This window comes from Fonsecaea monophora, assembly GCF_001642475.1.
Source record: "Fonsecaea monophora strain CBS 269.37 chromosome Unknown Scaff29, whole genome shotgun sequence".
Lineage (NCBI taxonomy): Eukaryota > Fungi > Ascomycota > Eurotiomycetes > Chaetothyriales > Herpotrichiellaceae > Fonsecaea > Fonsecaea monophora.
In genome coordinates, this window is record NW_019173960.1 from 27,499 (window position 1) to 44,283 (window position 16,785).

Here is a 16,785-nt window from a genome sequence, read left to right on the forward strand (position 1 = left end):
GTCAAAGCTAGAAGCATATGTGGTACTCAGCAGCAGGTGATCACGAGTCACTTCAACCCACCAAGGCTAGGCATCCTGTGCCTATATATGGAGTACAGTGGCAGGGTCGGACTTCCCCGAGCATCTCAGGCAAGGTCTGGCGTTCGTGGGTGTTGGAGGAAGTGTCTCGGTGTATCACTTCTCCATTGCCTCCATTTGAAACAATGGATCTTCCCATCTTTCCCCGCACACTTTGTCCAGCGTCTTCTGTGGGGAACCTCAAGGCTGACCGTCTCGAGAAGTCATGAGAAGCGGACATGGGGCTTCGGCAGATGTATCGAAAATGAACGGAGAATTGCCGAATGTCTGCTCTGGAACGTTACAGTCCTGATCGACAAGATATAAGACAAAATGATGGCCTGCCCGGTGCCAGCTCGTCGTAGCCCCCTTAAATCGCATTGAACTGCTCCTAACCCCGATTCGACAGTGAAGCTTGCAATTCGGAATCTTTGTTTGTCGCCACGATGCCCGGCCTTCTCCTAACTCCAGACACAGAATTCAAGAAGATCCAGATCAAGAAGCTGCATCCAACATTCGCGGCCGAGATTGAAGGTGTTGATTTCTCCAAGCCAATTCCGGACGACGTCTTCAGCGAGATCCTGGCAGCTTCTGCAAAGGTAAGTCCCTGGGATGGAGACCATTTGCCTTGCCACAGCTTACAAGACTCTGACTGCTTCGTAGTATGGAGTGATTGTGTTCCGAAAGACCGGGCTTGACGACAAAGGACACGTTGAGTTTTCTCGCCGGTTCGGAGAGTTGGACGATATCAGGCCGTACATGACCAACGGGAGAAAGCCACGATATGAATACTATGAGCTTTTTGACGCCGGCAATATCGACCCCGATACGAACACTGTTCTGTCACCAGATAGTCCCCGCGCACAATACAACAAGGGTAACGCCCTATATCACGTCGATTCGTCGTTCAACCCCCGGAGGGCATCATACTCGATCTTGAAAGCTCACGAACTGCCACCACCAAATACCGGAGGCCATACCGGATTTGCCGATACGCGGACGGCATTTGATGAACTGGATCCTGAGTTGAAGGCAGAGCTGCTGGAGAAGAATTATATCGGTGCCCATTCCCTCTATTCGTCGCGCAAGAAGGCGGCGCCGGAGTACTTCAAAGATGTCGATGTGAACAATTTTCCGATGCACAAGCATCGTATTGTGCAGAAGCATGAACCGTCAGGTCGAATGAATTTGTACATTGCTGCCCATCTGGACCACATCGTGGATGTATCACCAGAGAAGTCGAAGGAGCTTATGGACAAGCTTATGGCGCACGCCACGCAGGACAAGTATACCCTCAGTATTCCATGGAACGATCCTGGTGACATGGTCATCTGGGACAACACGTAAGTTCAATCATTTCCCCCCTTAACATCGTCTAACCCGCAGCAAACGCTGATTCGAAATATAGCTGTGTTATGCATCGTGCCGAAGGCGGTTCTTTCGCGGGAAAATACCGACGAGATCTGAGGAGGACCACAGTGCACGATGACAGTTCTGAGGCCTGGGGTCTTAACAGGGCGGGACAGGATGAGAGACCAGGCTTCGTATTGTACGACTTGTGAAACCCGATCCTAGAGACCATGCTGACTATTGACAGTTTCAACCAGGCCTTGCCAAAGGCTGTAAAGGCGTGAGAAGCATTGAAATGGTAGACAGAGGATCTACCCTGTAGCGTGAGACAGAGTTGGGTATTGCGAGCAAGTCAGGACTAAGAACCTCGTATAATAGCGCAAGGCTGCAGCCCAGCCTTGGAATGTCTTGGCATATATTATGTAACCGCAGCGGGCAATTCACTAAGTATCTCGTACTCGTCCTGCTCTTGTCCCGCATTGCTGCTTGACAGCCTCTTGCATTGAATTTCTCGGCCACGCAACTACACTACAATCTCTTCCTGTAACTTCGTCAGACCTGAATCATATCATCGACGCCACAATCTGAGAAATCGTACTTTGTTCCCGTCTTCTCAGGCTAACAGCCGTCGACATATCCCAGTCCCGCATCACTCCCCCGCCAACAACCAGGCATAAGCAGCAGGACTGCACCCGTCCCCCTCCACGATGGCCAACATAAACTGGCGCACGATAAACGTCGACGCCTACGACCCGGACTCTGCGTTGAACTTTCCCCTTTCCACCCTCCTCCCTGCCAACCTACCCGCACCCTCCACATCCTCCGAGTCAGCACAGCTAGGCCAACAAATCCGGCAACTCCTCCGGGCAGGGGACAGCCTGGGTGCTCTACAGTCGGCGCTGGAAACCGCCCCTCTGGCTGGCGACGAGGGCGCAAAGCAAGTCCACCTCACCACCGTCTTGGAGGTGCTGCAAGGCATCAGGCAGAGCGATGTCAGTCGGATATTGACGGAGATGCTGAAACAGCCGGGCGGCGCGGCGCTGGGAGATACCCTGATGAAGTACATATACAAGGGCATGGCCAGTGGGAGCAGCACCGGTAGCGGCAAAGGAGTGAGTCCGCAGGTGACTGGGACGGGGTTCAGTCAAATTCAATCGCGGAACTTTGGAGAAGGTGGAGGTGGTCAGGTCATGAGTGTGTTGCTGAGCTGGCATGAGAAGCTGACGGAGGTCGTGGGCGTGGGCGGGATTGTGAGGGTCATGTCTGATCGACGGACGGTATAAATACATGCCAACAAGCGGGTCTAATCTTCCACACTCTCCTATAACATCGAGGAGTTCATGGGCCGGTCGTACTGGCGGGTGGTCTGCTGAAATGGAAAGACATCCCTGGGCAGATGTCAAAGATAGACGAATGGCACGGTGCTCAACATAATGGGTAATTCCAGGACAGGGTATCTCTCCGAGACCTGGCTGCTATCAACAGGGGATTTTCCCATCAACAGTCCACTCTCCCAATACCAAGGACCATCCAGTAACTCAACTCTCTCTTCCCATCATCCGCGTCCTCCCCGTCTTCGAGCACCTTGTCCCTATCCCGTTTCCTTCTTTCCACAATACCCGCAGTCTCGTCCTCGGTGACGGTCCATTCCAGCCTGACTCTGATAGGAATCTCGATGACGTCCTCATCTCCGTCCAGATCCTCGCTCACGCCTCTCAAAATGCTCGCAGGGATAACCTCAATTACTACGCTCGCCCAGTTGCGGCCCTGGTCATACAATTTGCCAGCGATTTGTTCTCCACCAGCGGTATTGGCACCTCCTACTGCTTGAGTTGGAGGCTTGTTCAGTGCGTCGTCCCAAGCGTCGCTATTCTTCCCGATCTGAAACTGAGGGCACAAGATGGTGACTCGATGTCCATGCTTTCCCGGTGTCACGCTGGGGCTTCCCAAGCTGACATTGACGTCGTCAAACAGCGGATTGCGCAGTGTCATGATAAACTGGACAGGCTTCCCAGCTGCAAGGACAATGTCACTTCCATCTGGTCCAGGAGGAGACAAGCCACCCGGGACTGGAAGCGGCTTTATGGTCACAAAGGGGATATAGCTGAGTGCAATCAGCTTGATGCGGTATCGTGCAGACGATATCTTCAGCTCGGGTCGGGTGAGGATGTGTTTGCAGGTCGCACAGCGTTTGGATCGTTTGGTACGCATAAGTGTGGGCATCGGTCTGAGATCTGAGACTGTGCGCGCTCGAGGATTGCCAATAAAGGAAGGGTTTTGAGAGGTTCTTTGTGCCATGGTTGTGGTCTCGTCGTATTCGCAAGGCGTGGCACTTTGTGGGTCGTACAGTTTGAGTCCTTCGCCCGCTGCGCGAGCTTCTCGCATGATCGTAAGCTTCTGTCGAGCCCGTTTAAGCGAGTTCTCTCTGTTGGTATAGATGTTCATGATACGTTGGAGTGACGATGGGGACGAGTAGGCCATGTCCAACGCTGAAGTGGGAAAGCCCGCATCCATTGCTGAAGATTCGGCAATTTGGTCCTTGTAGAATGTCTTCAGGGCGCTGAACCTCGCCGTTGAATCCAGAGATGGCTGTGACTCGGTTGGCTCTCTGGCTTCCACGGCCTCTCCTATTTCTTCCGGCAATAAAGGTTGTCGTGAAAGCGATGATTTGCGTGCGGGTTCATCATGGTGTGGTGGTGATTTCAAAGCCGAAGGCCTGCGTTTGCCTCCATTTGCAATTTCATCAAGCTGGCCGCGGACGCCGGTCGGTTTGTCAAGCTTGATACCAACATCGAGGGTGCTCCACATGCAATAGTTGCAGTTGAGGATGAATGGTCCGTCTTTTGGGTCGCCGATGGAAGTGGTGATCATCTGGGACGTGCATATGGGGCAATGAAAGCAGTTTCGAGGACATCTATTCCCTTCACCCCTAACCATTACCCTAGGACTCTCAAAGAGACAGTCTGGACAGTAAGTCGCATTGATCTCCTCGGTCACGCAACGAGGGCATTTGATCTCGTGGCATTCTTCGCAGTACAACAAGTGCTCAGGGGGAAACAGTGAGAAGGCAGAACGCGGGTGTCGCGGATCAAAGGTCTCTTCACCGTCTTGAACTCCCTCAAAGTCGACATCGCGGGAGGATCGCTTCGACTTCAAGGCTCTATTGGATGCATCTGAACAGGGGCAAGAGACGAAAGTGTAAGGGAATGTTGTTGTCATGGCGCAGGTTTGGGTCCCGTTCTGCGCTCAAAACTGCCACCACTTCATGTGAGAGCATATCATTCTGCGACAATAAGATTTGTTTCGAACGATAAAGATCATTGACTTACCTTCTCTCCGTCCTTTATTCGAGGCCTTGTCTTTGCTGTCGAAATGGACGCGGTCGGACGCGGTCGCGGCTGACCTTCCCGCTACGATGCACAATGGGCGCAGATATTGACATCATGCTGCAGATGAACCAGGACGAGAACGAACGATATTATCACTCCCCAATGTCTACTTAACTGGTGATCTGGGCTACGGTACCAGAGATATCCCACAATGAAGCCTCCTGCGCTGCGGCCGTGGCTTCCTACTTCAGCTCTACGACGGCGTCCTTGCTTCCGCAGGCCTTACGCTATACAGTCGCCTGGTGGCCCAACTCTTCAGGTCTTCAATGAGAACGTGAAGTACCTCCAGAAAGAACGGGCGGCAGCAAACGCAGAATACAGCCGCAAGGTCGATTATCTGAAGGACGAAGTGGCCCAGCGACTCGTCGACCGTCTACTCGACATCAACCGTCGGTTTCCCCGTGTACTCGACTTGGGTGCCAACAGCTGCAACATTGCACGAGCGCTCTCTAAGCCGCCTCTAATTGCGCCAGAACTGCCAGAAGGAGCAGCAGAAGCCAAGGTTCCTCTGTCGGAACGGATAGAACACCTCACCTGCGCAGACACCTCTCCCACCGCCCTCCATCGCGACGATTCACTCCCTGAACCCGCCGTTCCAATCACTCAAGAAGTCCTCCCTTCCCTTGAGACCCTTCCTTACGAAGCCAACACTTTCGATGCTGTTCTCTCCTCTTTGTCCCTCCATTGGATCAACGACCTCCCCTCGGTGTTATCAAGCATAAACAACGTTCTCAAACCTGATGCCCCCTTCTTAGCAGCCATGTTTGGCGGAGACACCCTCTACGAATTACGCTCATCGCTACAACTAGCCGACCTGGAGCGCCATGGCGGTGTTTCGCCCCATATATCACCTTTGGCAGATGTCAGAGACGTGGGGAACCTGCTTGGTCGAGCTGGATTCAAGCTTCTGACGGTCGATGTCGACGATATAATAGTTGAGTATCCCGACACATTCGCCTTGATGACGGACATCCAAGCCATGGGCGAAGGAAATGCGATTCTCAAATCTATGGGCGGTCCCATCAGTCGGGATGTGTTGCTGGCAAATGAAGCCATATACAGGGAATTGCACTGTGAAGAGGGCGAAAAAGACAGGATACCGGCTACCTTTAGAGTGATCTACATGATTGGGTGGAAGGCTAGTAAAGGACAGCCACAGCCTCTCGAAAGAGGGAGTGGAAATGTCAACATGAAGGACATACTGGGTGGGGGAGAATTCATGTAGCAGTAATGCTGTACAAAAGCCGATGAAAAAAGGGCACATGGGCAGTTTGAACCAATATTTTGTCGTCTAATCGCCGCTTGAAAAATGTCTGCTAGGCAGTTTGCTTCAGGCTTCAATCCTCATTTGAAAGGCACTCCATTTTTGGCTCGAACCAAGCCACAATGCTCCCTGTAGCATACCACAGAGATCCGTTTCACCCATACAACGAGACTTCAGGAAGGGTGGAAATAGACTGGCTGGCCTCTGCCCAAAGGCATCTGCGCACTTTAGTCTCTCTCATATCATAGCCATGTCACCAGCCCGTCCTTCTGCATTTTTCCGATCTTGCTACACCCCACATGTCGTCTAGAAGTCGGTTGCGCTGCTCATGGGGAACTCGAAGCCGCAAACCCGTCCAGTCAATTTTCGGTACACCTCGGAGTAGGTGTCGAGTCTGTAATCCACACCACCCCGCTCCTTCTCATCCAGAATGACCTTCAACACCTTGCTTCCGTCCTCTTTGGTCCTCAATCTCTTGCCCACAATCTCAACGGGGTAGACAACATCGGCGAGGATGGCGTCGTGGACGGCAGTCAGAGTGCGGCTTCGGGGACGCTTCTGGGTCTGGCTGGTGCGAGAGCGGTTGGAGCGCTTGGGGCGGGGAAGGATGCGTCGCGAGGCGAGGATCAAGACGTGGCGGTCAGAGAATTTCTTCTCGAGTTCACGGGTCAGACGTTGTTGGACCTTGTGGAAGCCTGCGAGCAGGGGGACGGGGACGAAGACAACGATGGCGCGCTTGCCGTGGCCGACTTCGAGCTGAATGGACAGAAAAATCTCGTTAGCTTTTGATGCCTTTTATCTCTCGGTCTCCAGGGCTTTGTAGCAGGGTAAATTCCCGTAGAATACACAGGCACTCATACCTCGCGAGCAGAGACAAATTGGAGCGGTCTCAAAGCGACCTTGAGGTCTGGGATGTTGGTCTCGAGTTCATAGAGAGCGGTTGCGATGCTGGTTTCCAACTCGGAAGGGTGTTGCCTCGAGGGGCTGTTGTGGGCGATCTTGTTGAGGGCAGGTTGAGACATGATTGCGACTTGAGAGGTGTCAAGCGATTCGCAATCTAGTTGTCCCAGAGGTTTGAAGGTTGGTGGTGGTAGTAATTGAAAGCCTTACGATGTGTGTGTGGACAGTGATCGGGGCTCCCAATCCGCAATTTCTGGGAATTCGCCAAGATTTTCGTGCGTTGCCCTAAACTCCGAAAGGGAAGAACGTTTGTGGGAGAGATATCTCACCGTATGTTCTGCACTTCATGCATGATACCTCGCCGTATTCACTTCTGCCAACCACAACCCAAAAATTACCACAATCTCACGACCATCAACGACCAGGTTGCCACACCTTATAAATCATGGAGTTTAAACCTGTCTCTTTTGTCTGCTGATAAATTCTGAATCCTCTTCTAGATATCGATTAACTCCACTAGCGACAACGCCGAGACGCTCTGCCCGTTGGAGAAACATGCAGCTTCTATGGAACGCCTTGTGCTCGGCGGATTTTGAGGGCTAGAGGCCCCAGAGAACGATTTCATGACACGACTTGGGTTTGTCATGCAGATATGGCTTTAGCCCCATATCTTTCCAAGCAGCGTTGCGCGGGACACGGAAACGTCAATATTACCACGACATTAGGAAATTCATCCGACAGAAACAAACGGACGATTTAACCCCACCGTTTAGGCAATGAGCAGACCCTAAGCGACTTAGCTGGTATCCCGAGCTCTACCGAACATCCAACCATTCACACCCCTTCTGTCCGGAGATAAGCAGCGACCTTGGTCATTGAGGTTTTGTACAAGTGGAGCATATAAAAGGTATGTAAAACGACTTGCGTGACTTCATATATAGGTCCCAGATTTGCATGTGGCTTTCCTGTAGTCTCCTCAAAAAATCAATCTCGACCTTGAACCTAGTTTATACGGTCTTGTCATCTCTCAAATTCCCAGTGCTGCTCTGTGAATACTTCCACCAAACCACATCCAACATGTCCCTTCCCAAGACTACCCCTGCCTGGGTCATTGAATCCACCAAAGCCGACACACCAGGGTGGGGAAACCTCAAGTATGTCGAGGACTACCCTGTCCAAGAACTGGGCGAGAACGATTGCTTGGTCCAGATTCAAGCAGTTTCTCTCAACTATCGAGACCTGATCATCCCAAAGGTAAAGCGCATTACCTCTACGAGACCCGAAATTGAGACATGGTATACAGGGCCTCTATCCATTGCCGCTCAATATCCCCTGTGTTGCGGCCTCGGATGGTGCAGGCAAAATCCTCGCCGTGGGCTCCAAAGTCACGCAGTTCGGAGAAGGTGACAAGGTCGTCACTCAGTTCACCCAAGCGCACCAATATGGACCTGTTACGGCGGACATGATGAGCACGGCCTTGGGTGGCACTGCCCATGGTTGTCTACGCAAGTATGCCGTCTTCCCAGCTTCGGGTCTCGTGCATGCACCGTCCAACCTTACTCCAACTGAGGCGGGGACCTTGACTTGTGCGCCCCTCACGTCGTGGAATGCCCTTTTTGGCCTTCAGTCTCGAGCCTTGAAACCTGGAGACGTGGTTCTCACTCAGGGAACAGGCGGTGTGTCGCTTTCGGCCCTTCAGTTCGCCAAAGCTTCTGGGGCGACAGTCATTGCGACAACGTCGTCAGAGGAGAAGGCCAAGCGTTTGGAAAAGCTGGGAGCCGACATTGTCATCAATTACAAGAAGGACCCGAATTGGGGGGAGACGGCGAAGAGCCTTTCGCCTGGTAAAGTGGGTGTGGACCATATTATTGAGGTTGGCGGGCCTGGCTCGATGGCTCAGTCCCTCAAAGGTGCGTTCATTATTTGTCTCCCATGTACAACGTCTTCTGACACCTATCTAGCCATCAAACCCGAAGGTGTGATTTCCGTGATCGGATTCCTAGGTGGCCCCAAAGCGGAGGACGAACCCAGCACGCTGGCGGCCCTGTCTGCAGCCTGCATCATTCGGGGCATCTTGATAGGATCCAAGGCGCAACTGATCGAGATGAACCGGTGCATTGACGCGAACAACATTCACCCGGTGGTGGACGAGAAGATGTTTAGCTTCAAGGATGCGCACGAGGCTTACGAATACCAGTGGCAGCAGAAGAACTTTGGCAAGGTTGTGATTCAGCTATGAGCGAATTTTTGGTCTTGATGCGAGAACAGGTCAAGCCACGTAATGAGAACCACATGCATACATACATGCGCAGGGAGACCACTTACCTAGTCACGCGGTTGACAAGTCTGGGAGGGAATGAGTACCAGGTTGATTAGCAAGTGATTCAGGAGTACATACATACCTAGGTATTTACTCACTCCCCTTAGCATGTTACATACATACCGATTACGTACCTATAGTCCCAATGCATGTGCAAGTCTCCAGCCTTTTGGAATATCTACTAGATACCCAACTGTCTCGTGTCTGCGCTCTTTGTCTCTTCCACATCCACCTCACGATCTAAGTAAGGTACCCGGCTCTCCTATTCATTCTGTCTGTTCGGTATACCTCGAAGCGACATTCACGAGTCTACCTAACCGAAGACACGACAGGGATATTGCACAACATCGCATGATATTGCATGTATATGCACGCGCAACACTAGTATACTTCAGGCCCCTGGCCTGGCCCCAGTCATATCGGGCTCTCCTCTGCCATTCGCGAAAGAGTGATGGGAGATTAAAAAGGGAAAGTTAACCATTTCTCTCCTCGGGAAAAGGTCCTCGCCTCCCATGTTAACCCCCCCCTTTCTCCTCTTCCCTGCATCGTGTCATCATATATCGTGCAGGGTGTTATTATCCCGTTAGTCGCACCCGTATTGGGCTTTATAAGCAAGCACACTCTCGCAGAAAGACCGTCATCGGCCATTGCGTATTGGATCTGGTCTGGTCATACCCCCGCGCGGTGAATGCGGCCGTCGTACGTAATTTACTCGTATGGAGCCCCAACACCCTTTGGTTCCCCTGTCTCCATCCTCTGTCCCTGTCCTATGTATGTATTATGTATGGACATGTACTCGGCTCGGTGTATTATGCCCTAGACATGCCGCGAGGAGGAGGGGTTTTTTGTTTCTTTCTTTTTTTTTTAGTCCTTAGAGCAGCGCATAGAACATCCACCATTCACCACGCTTTGTCCGCCCCGCCACAGGCTGACGAGTAATGAGCACTGAGCATGAGCACGGGTACATGAATGATCATGGGTAAAAACATGGGCATGTGCATGTGCATGAGCATGCAGTAGTATGCGTATTTCAGTCGTATTCGTATATAGCACGCAGTATGAGGTAGTCCTGCATGAGGCATCAGTAATGTGCCTTTGCCCTAATTCCCTAATTCCCTAATGCCTTTAGGCCCCTTCCTCTCCCTTCCCTCTCCTCCTCCCCACGTCCTCACTACATCATTGTCACGATTTGTAGCGATTTCTATCGATTTGCGCCGATTTGTTATCCGTGGTCAGCGTCGACAAGGGTGGCCACCAGGGGGGTGCAAGGCTATGTAACTAGCGTCGGACGCAGAAAAGGGGGGAGGGGGGCTCTTTCTGCATTGAGAATGTGTTAGAATTGCTTTCTCTGGTAAAAAGGCGGGGGAGAGGTCAGTGGGGAGGTCAGTGGGTATATCCATAGTACATAGTACATAATGCTGTACCGAGTACTACACTAGAGGTATCTTCTTTGGCTATTTCAAATGTTTAGATGTGATGATGAGGAGTCAGTCGACACGGCGGATGAGGGATGGAGATATCAATCAATTGATTCCCTAATTACCTCACAAGATGGGGAGGTGCTAGGTACTCCCTGACTTACTCACTCAGATACAGACACATACATGAACATGCGCAATATGTATGTTCTCGACATTGTCCTCTCCTCTCCTCCCCAGAGAGGGACACTCTGAGCATCCTTTCATCAGTAAGAATCCCTCTCCAGCCACTTCGCACTAGCTTCATACAACGCCCTGAGCTTATCACCACCTTCGAGCGCGAGGAACCTCTCCTTGTGGCCCAAGCGGTCAATCATACGCAGGAAGCCCAGGACCATGATGTCGGCGTACGAGAGCTGCTTGCCCATGAGGAAGGGCCCGTCGGGGTTCTCGGCGTAGAGCTCGCCCAGTTCCTTGACTGGGGCCTCGACGTCCTTCCAGGCCTGCTCGGCGTTCTTGGCCTCGTACTCGTCCAGCGTCATGCCGACGGATTTCTCGCGCGACGCCACAAAGTACGCGTACGACGGTGGATTCAGAAACGTCTTGGGCACCCCCGGCATGAAGATGGGGCGGAACGCCGTCGCCACTTTGGGGAGGAGCTGCTCCACCCGCGCCAGGTATGGCGAGTCCAGGTATAGCGGCGGCGATGGGTATAGCTTCTCGAGCTTGTCGACGATGGCGCGCGACTCCATCACGTACTCGCCCGATGGGAGGCGGACGGCCGGCGAGGTGTATTCCCATGGTTGGTTGGTGTTGGGAGGGATGCCACTGGAATTTTCCACCGAGTGAGTAGACGTTTTCTCGTTTCTCTTTTGGTCTTTTATTCATCATTTGGGTTGGGGCATGAGGTCAAGCGTCAGGCTATGTCGAGTATCGAGTATCTCCAACACTGACATCGACTAGTACCAAACACCCTCGCAATAATCCACGGAATGCATCCCTCTAGACCGAGAGCGCCAGGGTATAGACTTGACTTACAACTTTGTAAACGTCGGCTTCAGATCCGGATATTCGACCCACTCGGTCTTGTACGGGATGCCCTTGTAGTTGAGCACAAGACGGGCTGTCTCATATTGTCAGCAACAGGAATCGACAGTGCTTTCTCAGCGGTATCATGGTTTCGTGCTGGGGGTAGATTTCATGGTCTGTGGGAGGCGGGCACGCAGACATACTTTTCCACGGATTCAGACTCCAAGAGAAACCTCCCTTGGAGGGGAGATCGTACAGGATGACTTCGTCGGACATGGTCGTGGCGGTGACTAGTGACGAGAAGAAGAGGGAAACCTGGCTGAATTCACGAGAAGGAAGACCCGAGATGTAAAAAGATTTGGAGAATGGAAATCAGGAAAATCCTCAATAGAATGCAATAGAATAGATCCCAAAGAAATGTACTCAGTCCATGTATGTATATATTTCAAAGCAAGAACCGCGCCCTATCAAAGAAAAGACTTTCTCCACCCAATGTTTTCCATGTCACGTCTCGGTTCTTTCTCCGAGAGCACCAGGCAGCGTATTCGAAATCACGTACCCGTAATAAAGGACTTCGTGCCTAAACGCGAAGACGAATCCAATCCGATCCGATTACACGATTTCTCTCCTAAGAAAACATTCCCCGCATCGACTCTTTCAAGCTCTTTGATTTGTAGACCAACAGGAAACTTCCAACCATACCCCTCCAAATGAGGGATCGAACTAATAGGAGAAGAACACCCATTAGCCGAGGCTGCCGTACAATGAGGAGAGAGGGAAAGATTCCCGATCCTGCAGTAATAGGCAAAGGTTGAGCGGTTGATTACTGATCGCCAAATATGTTTCTCGTGCTGCTGATATAACCACCAGGGTGATCTTTGTATAGCTTTTGTTGTTTGTATAAACATTAGATACATGTTAACCTTTGCTAGAGCTTATACCTCGCAAAGATACCAATCCCAGATACAATACCGTGTACCAGTCGATATAGGGTATTGCTCGTTGCTATGTAAATGTCCAAACCCTCAAGGTTTCATTTCCCATAGCCTTGACCATCAAGACAATAACTCCACGCTTTGATACCCATCCGCCCAACCTTAATCCATCACACCAGCTTTTCCATCCCGATCAGCGTCTACACGAGGGTTCAATCGGTCGCCCAAACTGGGTTTGACACCCTCGTTATGCCGATTGGCAGAATCAAGTCCGTTTCCGGCCACGTGGTGATGTTCTTTTCCCAGAGCACCGGCGTTGCCGTGCTCATGGCCAACACCACTCACCCCAGAGTCAGTAGGTCGATGAGTCTTGTTGGTGGTAGGGCTCGAAGAAGTGCCATGGAACTTCTCCTCTAGCTTCTCAAAGGTCGTAGAAAGTTTGTCATTATATGGTCGCGGCGCACCCTGGTACTCTTCATGCGCAGAATGGCTTCCGCCAGTGAGAGACCCGCCAGCCTTTTTAAATTCGTCCAAGGTCTTCATGGGAAGTGCCGAAAGTCCATGATGTTGAGCTGCAGCATGGTGTGTCCTTCAAAAGGTCAGTCAACAACACTAATCAATCTGGGAGGGAACTAACTCGTGAATGGGAACGGTGGTGTGCACAACCTCGGGCTGGATGGTCTCCTTGTGGACGACAGGCACCACAGTTTCATGGACATGATGATGGACATGCTCTCCAGTAACGGTTGGTGCGGCGGCTTGGGTGTGGTGAGTCTCATGAGTCGTCGAGTGGTCCTTGAAACGACCTAGGTCGGCGGCAATCCTCTCCTTGGTCTCGGACTCGTTGTCATGGTGAAACTCCCGGTGCTCTACGGGCAAGATGTTGTGGTGATGCTTCTCTGGGAGTCTTTCGGTGTGGGTTAGAGGCTGCACCGTGGTGTGGTAGTGATGTTGATGCACCTCGCGGTCGACGGCTTGGGTGGCTTCCTCATGCCGGTGAGGCTTGACAGTTTCATGAGTGACTGCTGGGTTGACCGATTCTTCCACCGTGGTGTGGTGGCCCCGATTACCGGTGATCTTCTGGACGGCTGCTTTTGCTGCTTCCATTGTGTCTGGTATAGGCTTATTCAAGGTAGTAAGTAGTAAAATGATCTCGTTCAGGAGGGATGATGGGTGGCCTATTCCCAAACCCTCAGAAGTGCTACATTATATACATCAAAGATCCATGGATATCGTATGAGACAACTTCAAACCTTGCAGAAACCGTGATATCATCTGGAGATGCGCTAAGCTTGGGCCATCCGCTTCAGGTGAGGTCAGAGGGGATCGACTTTTTTGCCGAATATCGCAAAGCTGTGGACGATTGGTATCTGATCTCGGCAATCAAGGTCCCTTTTCGCATGTCGATCTGATGCTGGATGGGCTGAAACTGATCCAGATGTGCTGAACAAGTCTTAGCGGGGTTGACGACCCAAGATTTGAGTCTGAAGCGCAGTCCCATTCGGGTCATCTGCGCAGGAAGGTATCCATTTCCATCATCAAGCAACCCCATGTTGTGACGACAAGACTATTCGTTTCTGTAAAAGCACAAAGTGGGGGATGGTTTTTGTCCGATTTGAGTCTCTGCGGCCATTGCCCTCATACCAGCACTGAGTGTATTCGAGACTTCGTCATCGCACGGGGACGTGGAGCTGAAGAGCTGCTGTCTGCGTCATGATGGGACTGCGGCACCATCAATCGTTCGAGAATGTGGCTCGTGAGGTCCAAAAAGAGGCTTTACAGGGGCCCCAATCCCGCTGCTGATCTGACGTCTGAGCGTCAAGCCACAGTGGTGACAATCGGAAGGCCTCTCCTGACCTGTTCAATTGTTGATGGGGCCCGAATCCTTGATCTGCCGGCCCAATCCTTGAACCCCTACAAGCACCCGCCACCGATTCCACTGTGGCACTCTCTGACCAGCTAGTGCATGTGCCTAAGACCCCTCCACGCTCTTCCCCTGGAGCCCTAAGGAACCAGCTCGAGGCCCTTCTGCACTCCCGCGTGGCTTGGGGTTGGTCTAGTATGCCCTGGTCGAACCTCTGCCCAAGTTGCCATGGGTTATCGCCCAATCGCTTCCGAAGGCGCAGGTGCAGTGGATTTTGGATCACTCGAGGTGAACATCCGCTTCATGGGTCTTCCCTGACGACCGTTGTTCCTTTGCGCCATCTTGGGTAAAGTCTTCAATATCGTGCTTGTAGACGAGGTGGACCGGTCGTGCGGTTCAGGCTTAGCCATGCAGAAAAGCTGTTTTCCTGTCGCTTGAGAAATCCCGTTAATGGGGAAAACAAGTAGGGTTTACCCAAGACTCAAACAGGAGGTGAGTAGCGTGGGAAGAGAAAAAGGGAGCTGGGAAACCTGGGAACCTGGGAACGAAGGTAAGGTGATCTGGGTGACTCCGTTCTCGTTCGCACCTCTCCAACCCCGATCTGCCTCTCGTGTCTCCTTTGACAGACCTGCGATTGTACTCAATAGGCTGGAGCAAGAGAGCCACTTTTTCTTGTTTTGTGCAGTATGGCCATGACAGCGACTCAACGGCTCAGGAATGCCGCAGACTGCGACCCGAAGTGCTTCCCCTACGTCATGCATACAGGTAGCGACACCACCACCGCGACGGGGAAACAAAGACATCGCAGCCAGAATCCGAACCACGGTCGGAACCTCAGCCACAGCCATAGTTACCACGGTGCCCCTCTTCAATGGCAAGAGCCATTCCCGCGGCCTGCCACAGCTAATCCAACCCTCAATCACAGTCATGAACCTGCGCATGCCGTTCGTCCTACTCGCTCAAGAAGCCGTCTGCAAAAGCGCCCTTCTCAGCACATGTTGAAGAAGTCTGCCAGTGTTTCTGCGATGCCGCCAACTTCTCCCCACCCCCGGAGACCATCGCTGGATCCGAAAGATGCAACAGTCTTGCCCCAATTGCCAGTTCATGGAGTCCCCGGTCGGTCGTCCTCTCTCCGAAAGAAGTCACTTGGAACCGCTGATCGTCCCAAATCGAAGAAGGGCCTCTCGGATGAGCCAAAACCCACGGTCTCGACGACGACTCATGCGCCCCTCTCTCTAAGACCCAAGTCCTCGCCAGGAGAGCAGAGTCCAAAGGCAGATTCCGACAGCGAAAAGTCATCCTCAGCTGGCTCTCCTGGCCTTCCCAATCCCTTCAGGACGGCACGCTATCAACCTCTGGCCCCCAACGACCCCTCCCCACTCAATCCCCTCTACCACATTCCCAGCTCATACTTTTCGCACGTCCAACCGACCGACACGACGCAACGCACAACGTCTCCCAAACCCAACGCCGACGCCGAGAAGAACGATCATGCACTTCTCCCGCCCGGGTTCAAGCCGGGGAAAAGTGAGCATACCGAGGTTGAAGAGATTCTCCGACCGGCGGTAACACACGAAGTCGTCAAACAGGACACGAAGGAGATAGTGCAAGAAGAAATTACCCGCGAAATCCACGTGCACCACTACTACACCTACACGCAACCCATCAAAGCGGTCGAAATCCTCCCGGCGCGACATTTCCTGGTCGACTCAGAAACGGGGGAGAAGGTCGAAATTCCGGCACCTGAAGGATGGGTCATGCCCAGCAGCCTGCAGCCTTACAAGCCAGATCTGAGTGGCATCAGCGCGGTGACCCGGCATTATCTAGTCGACGACGAGCATCCCACTGGTACGCCGGAGCCGGAGCCAGCCCCACCACTAAATGTCAAAAAGAGGGCGTCACAGCAGGATTTGAGGACCAGCAAGAAAGCCAGCGGTACGGGCAACTGGACGCCTTTCCCGAGAGTGAGATGAGACGACGACCCCAATCCATCGTGTTGCATTGTGCTGTGCTGTGATTCCCTCGTTTACCCAATCTTCTTCTGAGGGTACCAAATGAGCTAGATACTAAATCTGTCAGGGAGGCGTTTTCAGAACAGGACATGGACGAGATGCAAAGATGCAAAAGGTGCCATATACCATACAGGACCATGGATGGCTGTCTGAACCAATTTCTACGACGGCTCCATCTGTCTGGCGAGCTGAGTTCTAATACCGATGTACTACTATATAGCCTTGTTGAAGAAATACCCCGTGAAAT

At 52.3% G+C, this 16,785-nt stretch overlaps 9 protein-coding genes across 9 annotated transcripts; 5 read left to right on the plus strand and 4 right to left on the minus strand.

Moving 5' to 3' along the window:
- Window positions 1-503: 503 nt before the first annotated feature.
- Window positions 504-1,691, plus strand: AYO21_04874 (hypothetical protein; the record flags this gene model as incomplete). Its single annotated transcript, XM_022654845.1, has 4 exons — window positions 504-656; window positions 721-1,400; window positions 1,466-1,606; window positions 1,655-1,691. 4 exons carry the CDS (start codon window positions 504-506, stop codon window positions 1,689-1,691), a joined length of 1,011 nt encoding a protein of 336 aa, XP_022512749.1.
- Window positions 1,692-2,114: 423 nt separating this feature from the next.
- On the plus strand, window positions 2,115-2,690 carry AYO21_04875 (hypothetical protein; the record flags this gene model as incomplete). Its single annotated transcript, XM_022654846.1, has 1 exon — window positions 2,115-2,690. The coding sequence occupies one exon, from the start codon at window positions 2,115-2,117 to the stop codon at window positions 2,688-2,690; it is 576 nt and encodes a 191-aa protein (XP_022512750.1).
- Window positions 2,691-2,904: 214 nt separating this feature from the next.
- AYO21_04876 (hypothetical protein) lies at window positions 2,905-4,278 on the minus strand (the record flags this gene model as incomplete). The annotated part of the gene is made up of 1 exon (XM_022654847.1): window positions 2,905-4,278. The coding sequence occupies one exon, from the start codon at window positions 4,276-4,278 to the stop codon at window positions 2,905-2,907; it is 1,374 nt and encodes a 457-aa protein (XP_022512751.1).
- Window positions 4,279-4,947: 669 nt separating this feature from the next.
- On the plus strand, window positions 4,948-6,021 carry AYO21_04877 (hypothetical protein; the record flags this gene model as incomplete). The annotated part of the gene is made up of 1 exon (XM_022654848.1): window positions 4,948-6,021. The coding sequence occupies one exon, from the start codon at window positions 4,948-4,950 to the stop codon at window positions 6,019-6,021; it is 1,074 nt and encodes a 357-aa protein (XP_022512752.1).
- Window positions 6,022-6,366: 345 nt separating this feature from the next.
- AYO21_04878 (40S ribosomal protein S7) lies at window positions 6,367-7,082 on the minus strand (the record flags this gene model as incomplete). The annotated part of the gene is made up of 2 exons (XM_022654849.1): window positions 6,367-6,816; window positions 6,921-7,082. 2 exons carry the CDS (start codon window positions 7,080-7,082, stop codon window positions 6,367-6,369), a joined length of 612 nt encoding a protein of 203 aa, XP_022512753.1.
- Window positions 7,083-8,037: 955 nt separating this feature from the next.
- Window positions 8,038-9,199, plus strand: AYO21_04879 (hypothetical protein; the record flags this gene model as incomplete). The annotated part of the gene is made up of 3 exons (XM_022654850.1): window positions 8,038-8,214; window positions 8,264-8,870; window positions 8,922-9,199. 3 exons carry the CDS (start codon window positions 8,038-8,040, stop codon window positions 9,197-9,199), a joined length of 1,062 nt encoding a protein of 353 aa, XP_022512754.1.
- Window positions 9,200-10,964: 1,765 nt separating this feature from the next.
- AYO21_04880 (hypothetical protein) lies at window positions 10,965-12,003 on the minus strand (the record flags this gene model as incomplete). The annotated part of the gene is made up of 3 exons (XM_022654851.1): window positions 10,965-11,526; window positions 11,737-11,821; window positions 11,931-12,003. 3 exons carry the CDS (start codon window positions 12,001-12,003, stop codon window positions 10,965-10,967), a joined length of 720 nt encoding a protein of 239 aa, XP_022512755.1.
- Window positions 12,004-12,824: 821 nt separating this feature from the next.
- AYO21_04881 (hypothetical protein) lies at window positions 12,825-13,769 on the minus strand (the record flags this gene model as incomplete). Its single annotated transcript, XM_022654852.1, has 2 exons — window positions 12,825-13,251; window positions 13,300-13,769. 2 exons carry the CDS (start codon window positions 13,767-13,769, stop codon window positions 12,825-12,827), a joined length of 897 nt encoding a protein of 298 aa, XP_022512756.1.
- Window positions 13,770-15,212: 1,443 nt separating this feature from the next.
- Window positions 15,213-16,499, plus strand: AYO21_04882 (hypothetical protein; the record flags this gene model as incomplete). Its single annotated transcript, XM_022654853.1, has 1 exon — window positions 15,213-16,499. The coding sequence occupies one exon, from the start codon at window positions 15,213-15,215 to the stop codon at window positions 16,497-16,499; it is 1,287 nt and encodes a 428-aa protein (XP_022512757.1).
- Between the last annotated feature and the right edge of the window lie 286 nt (window positions 16,500-16,785).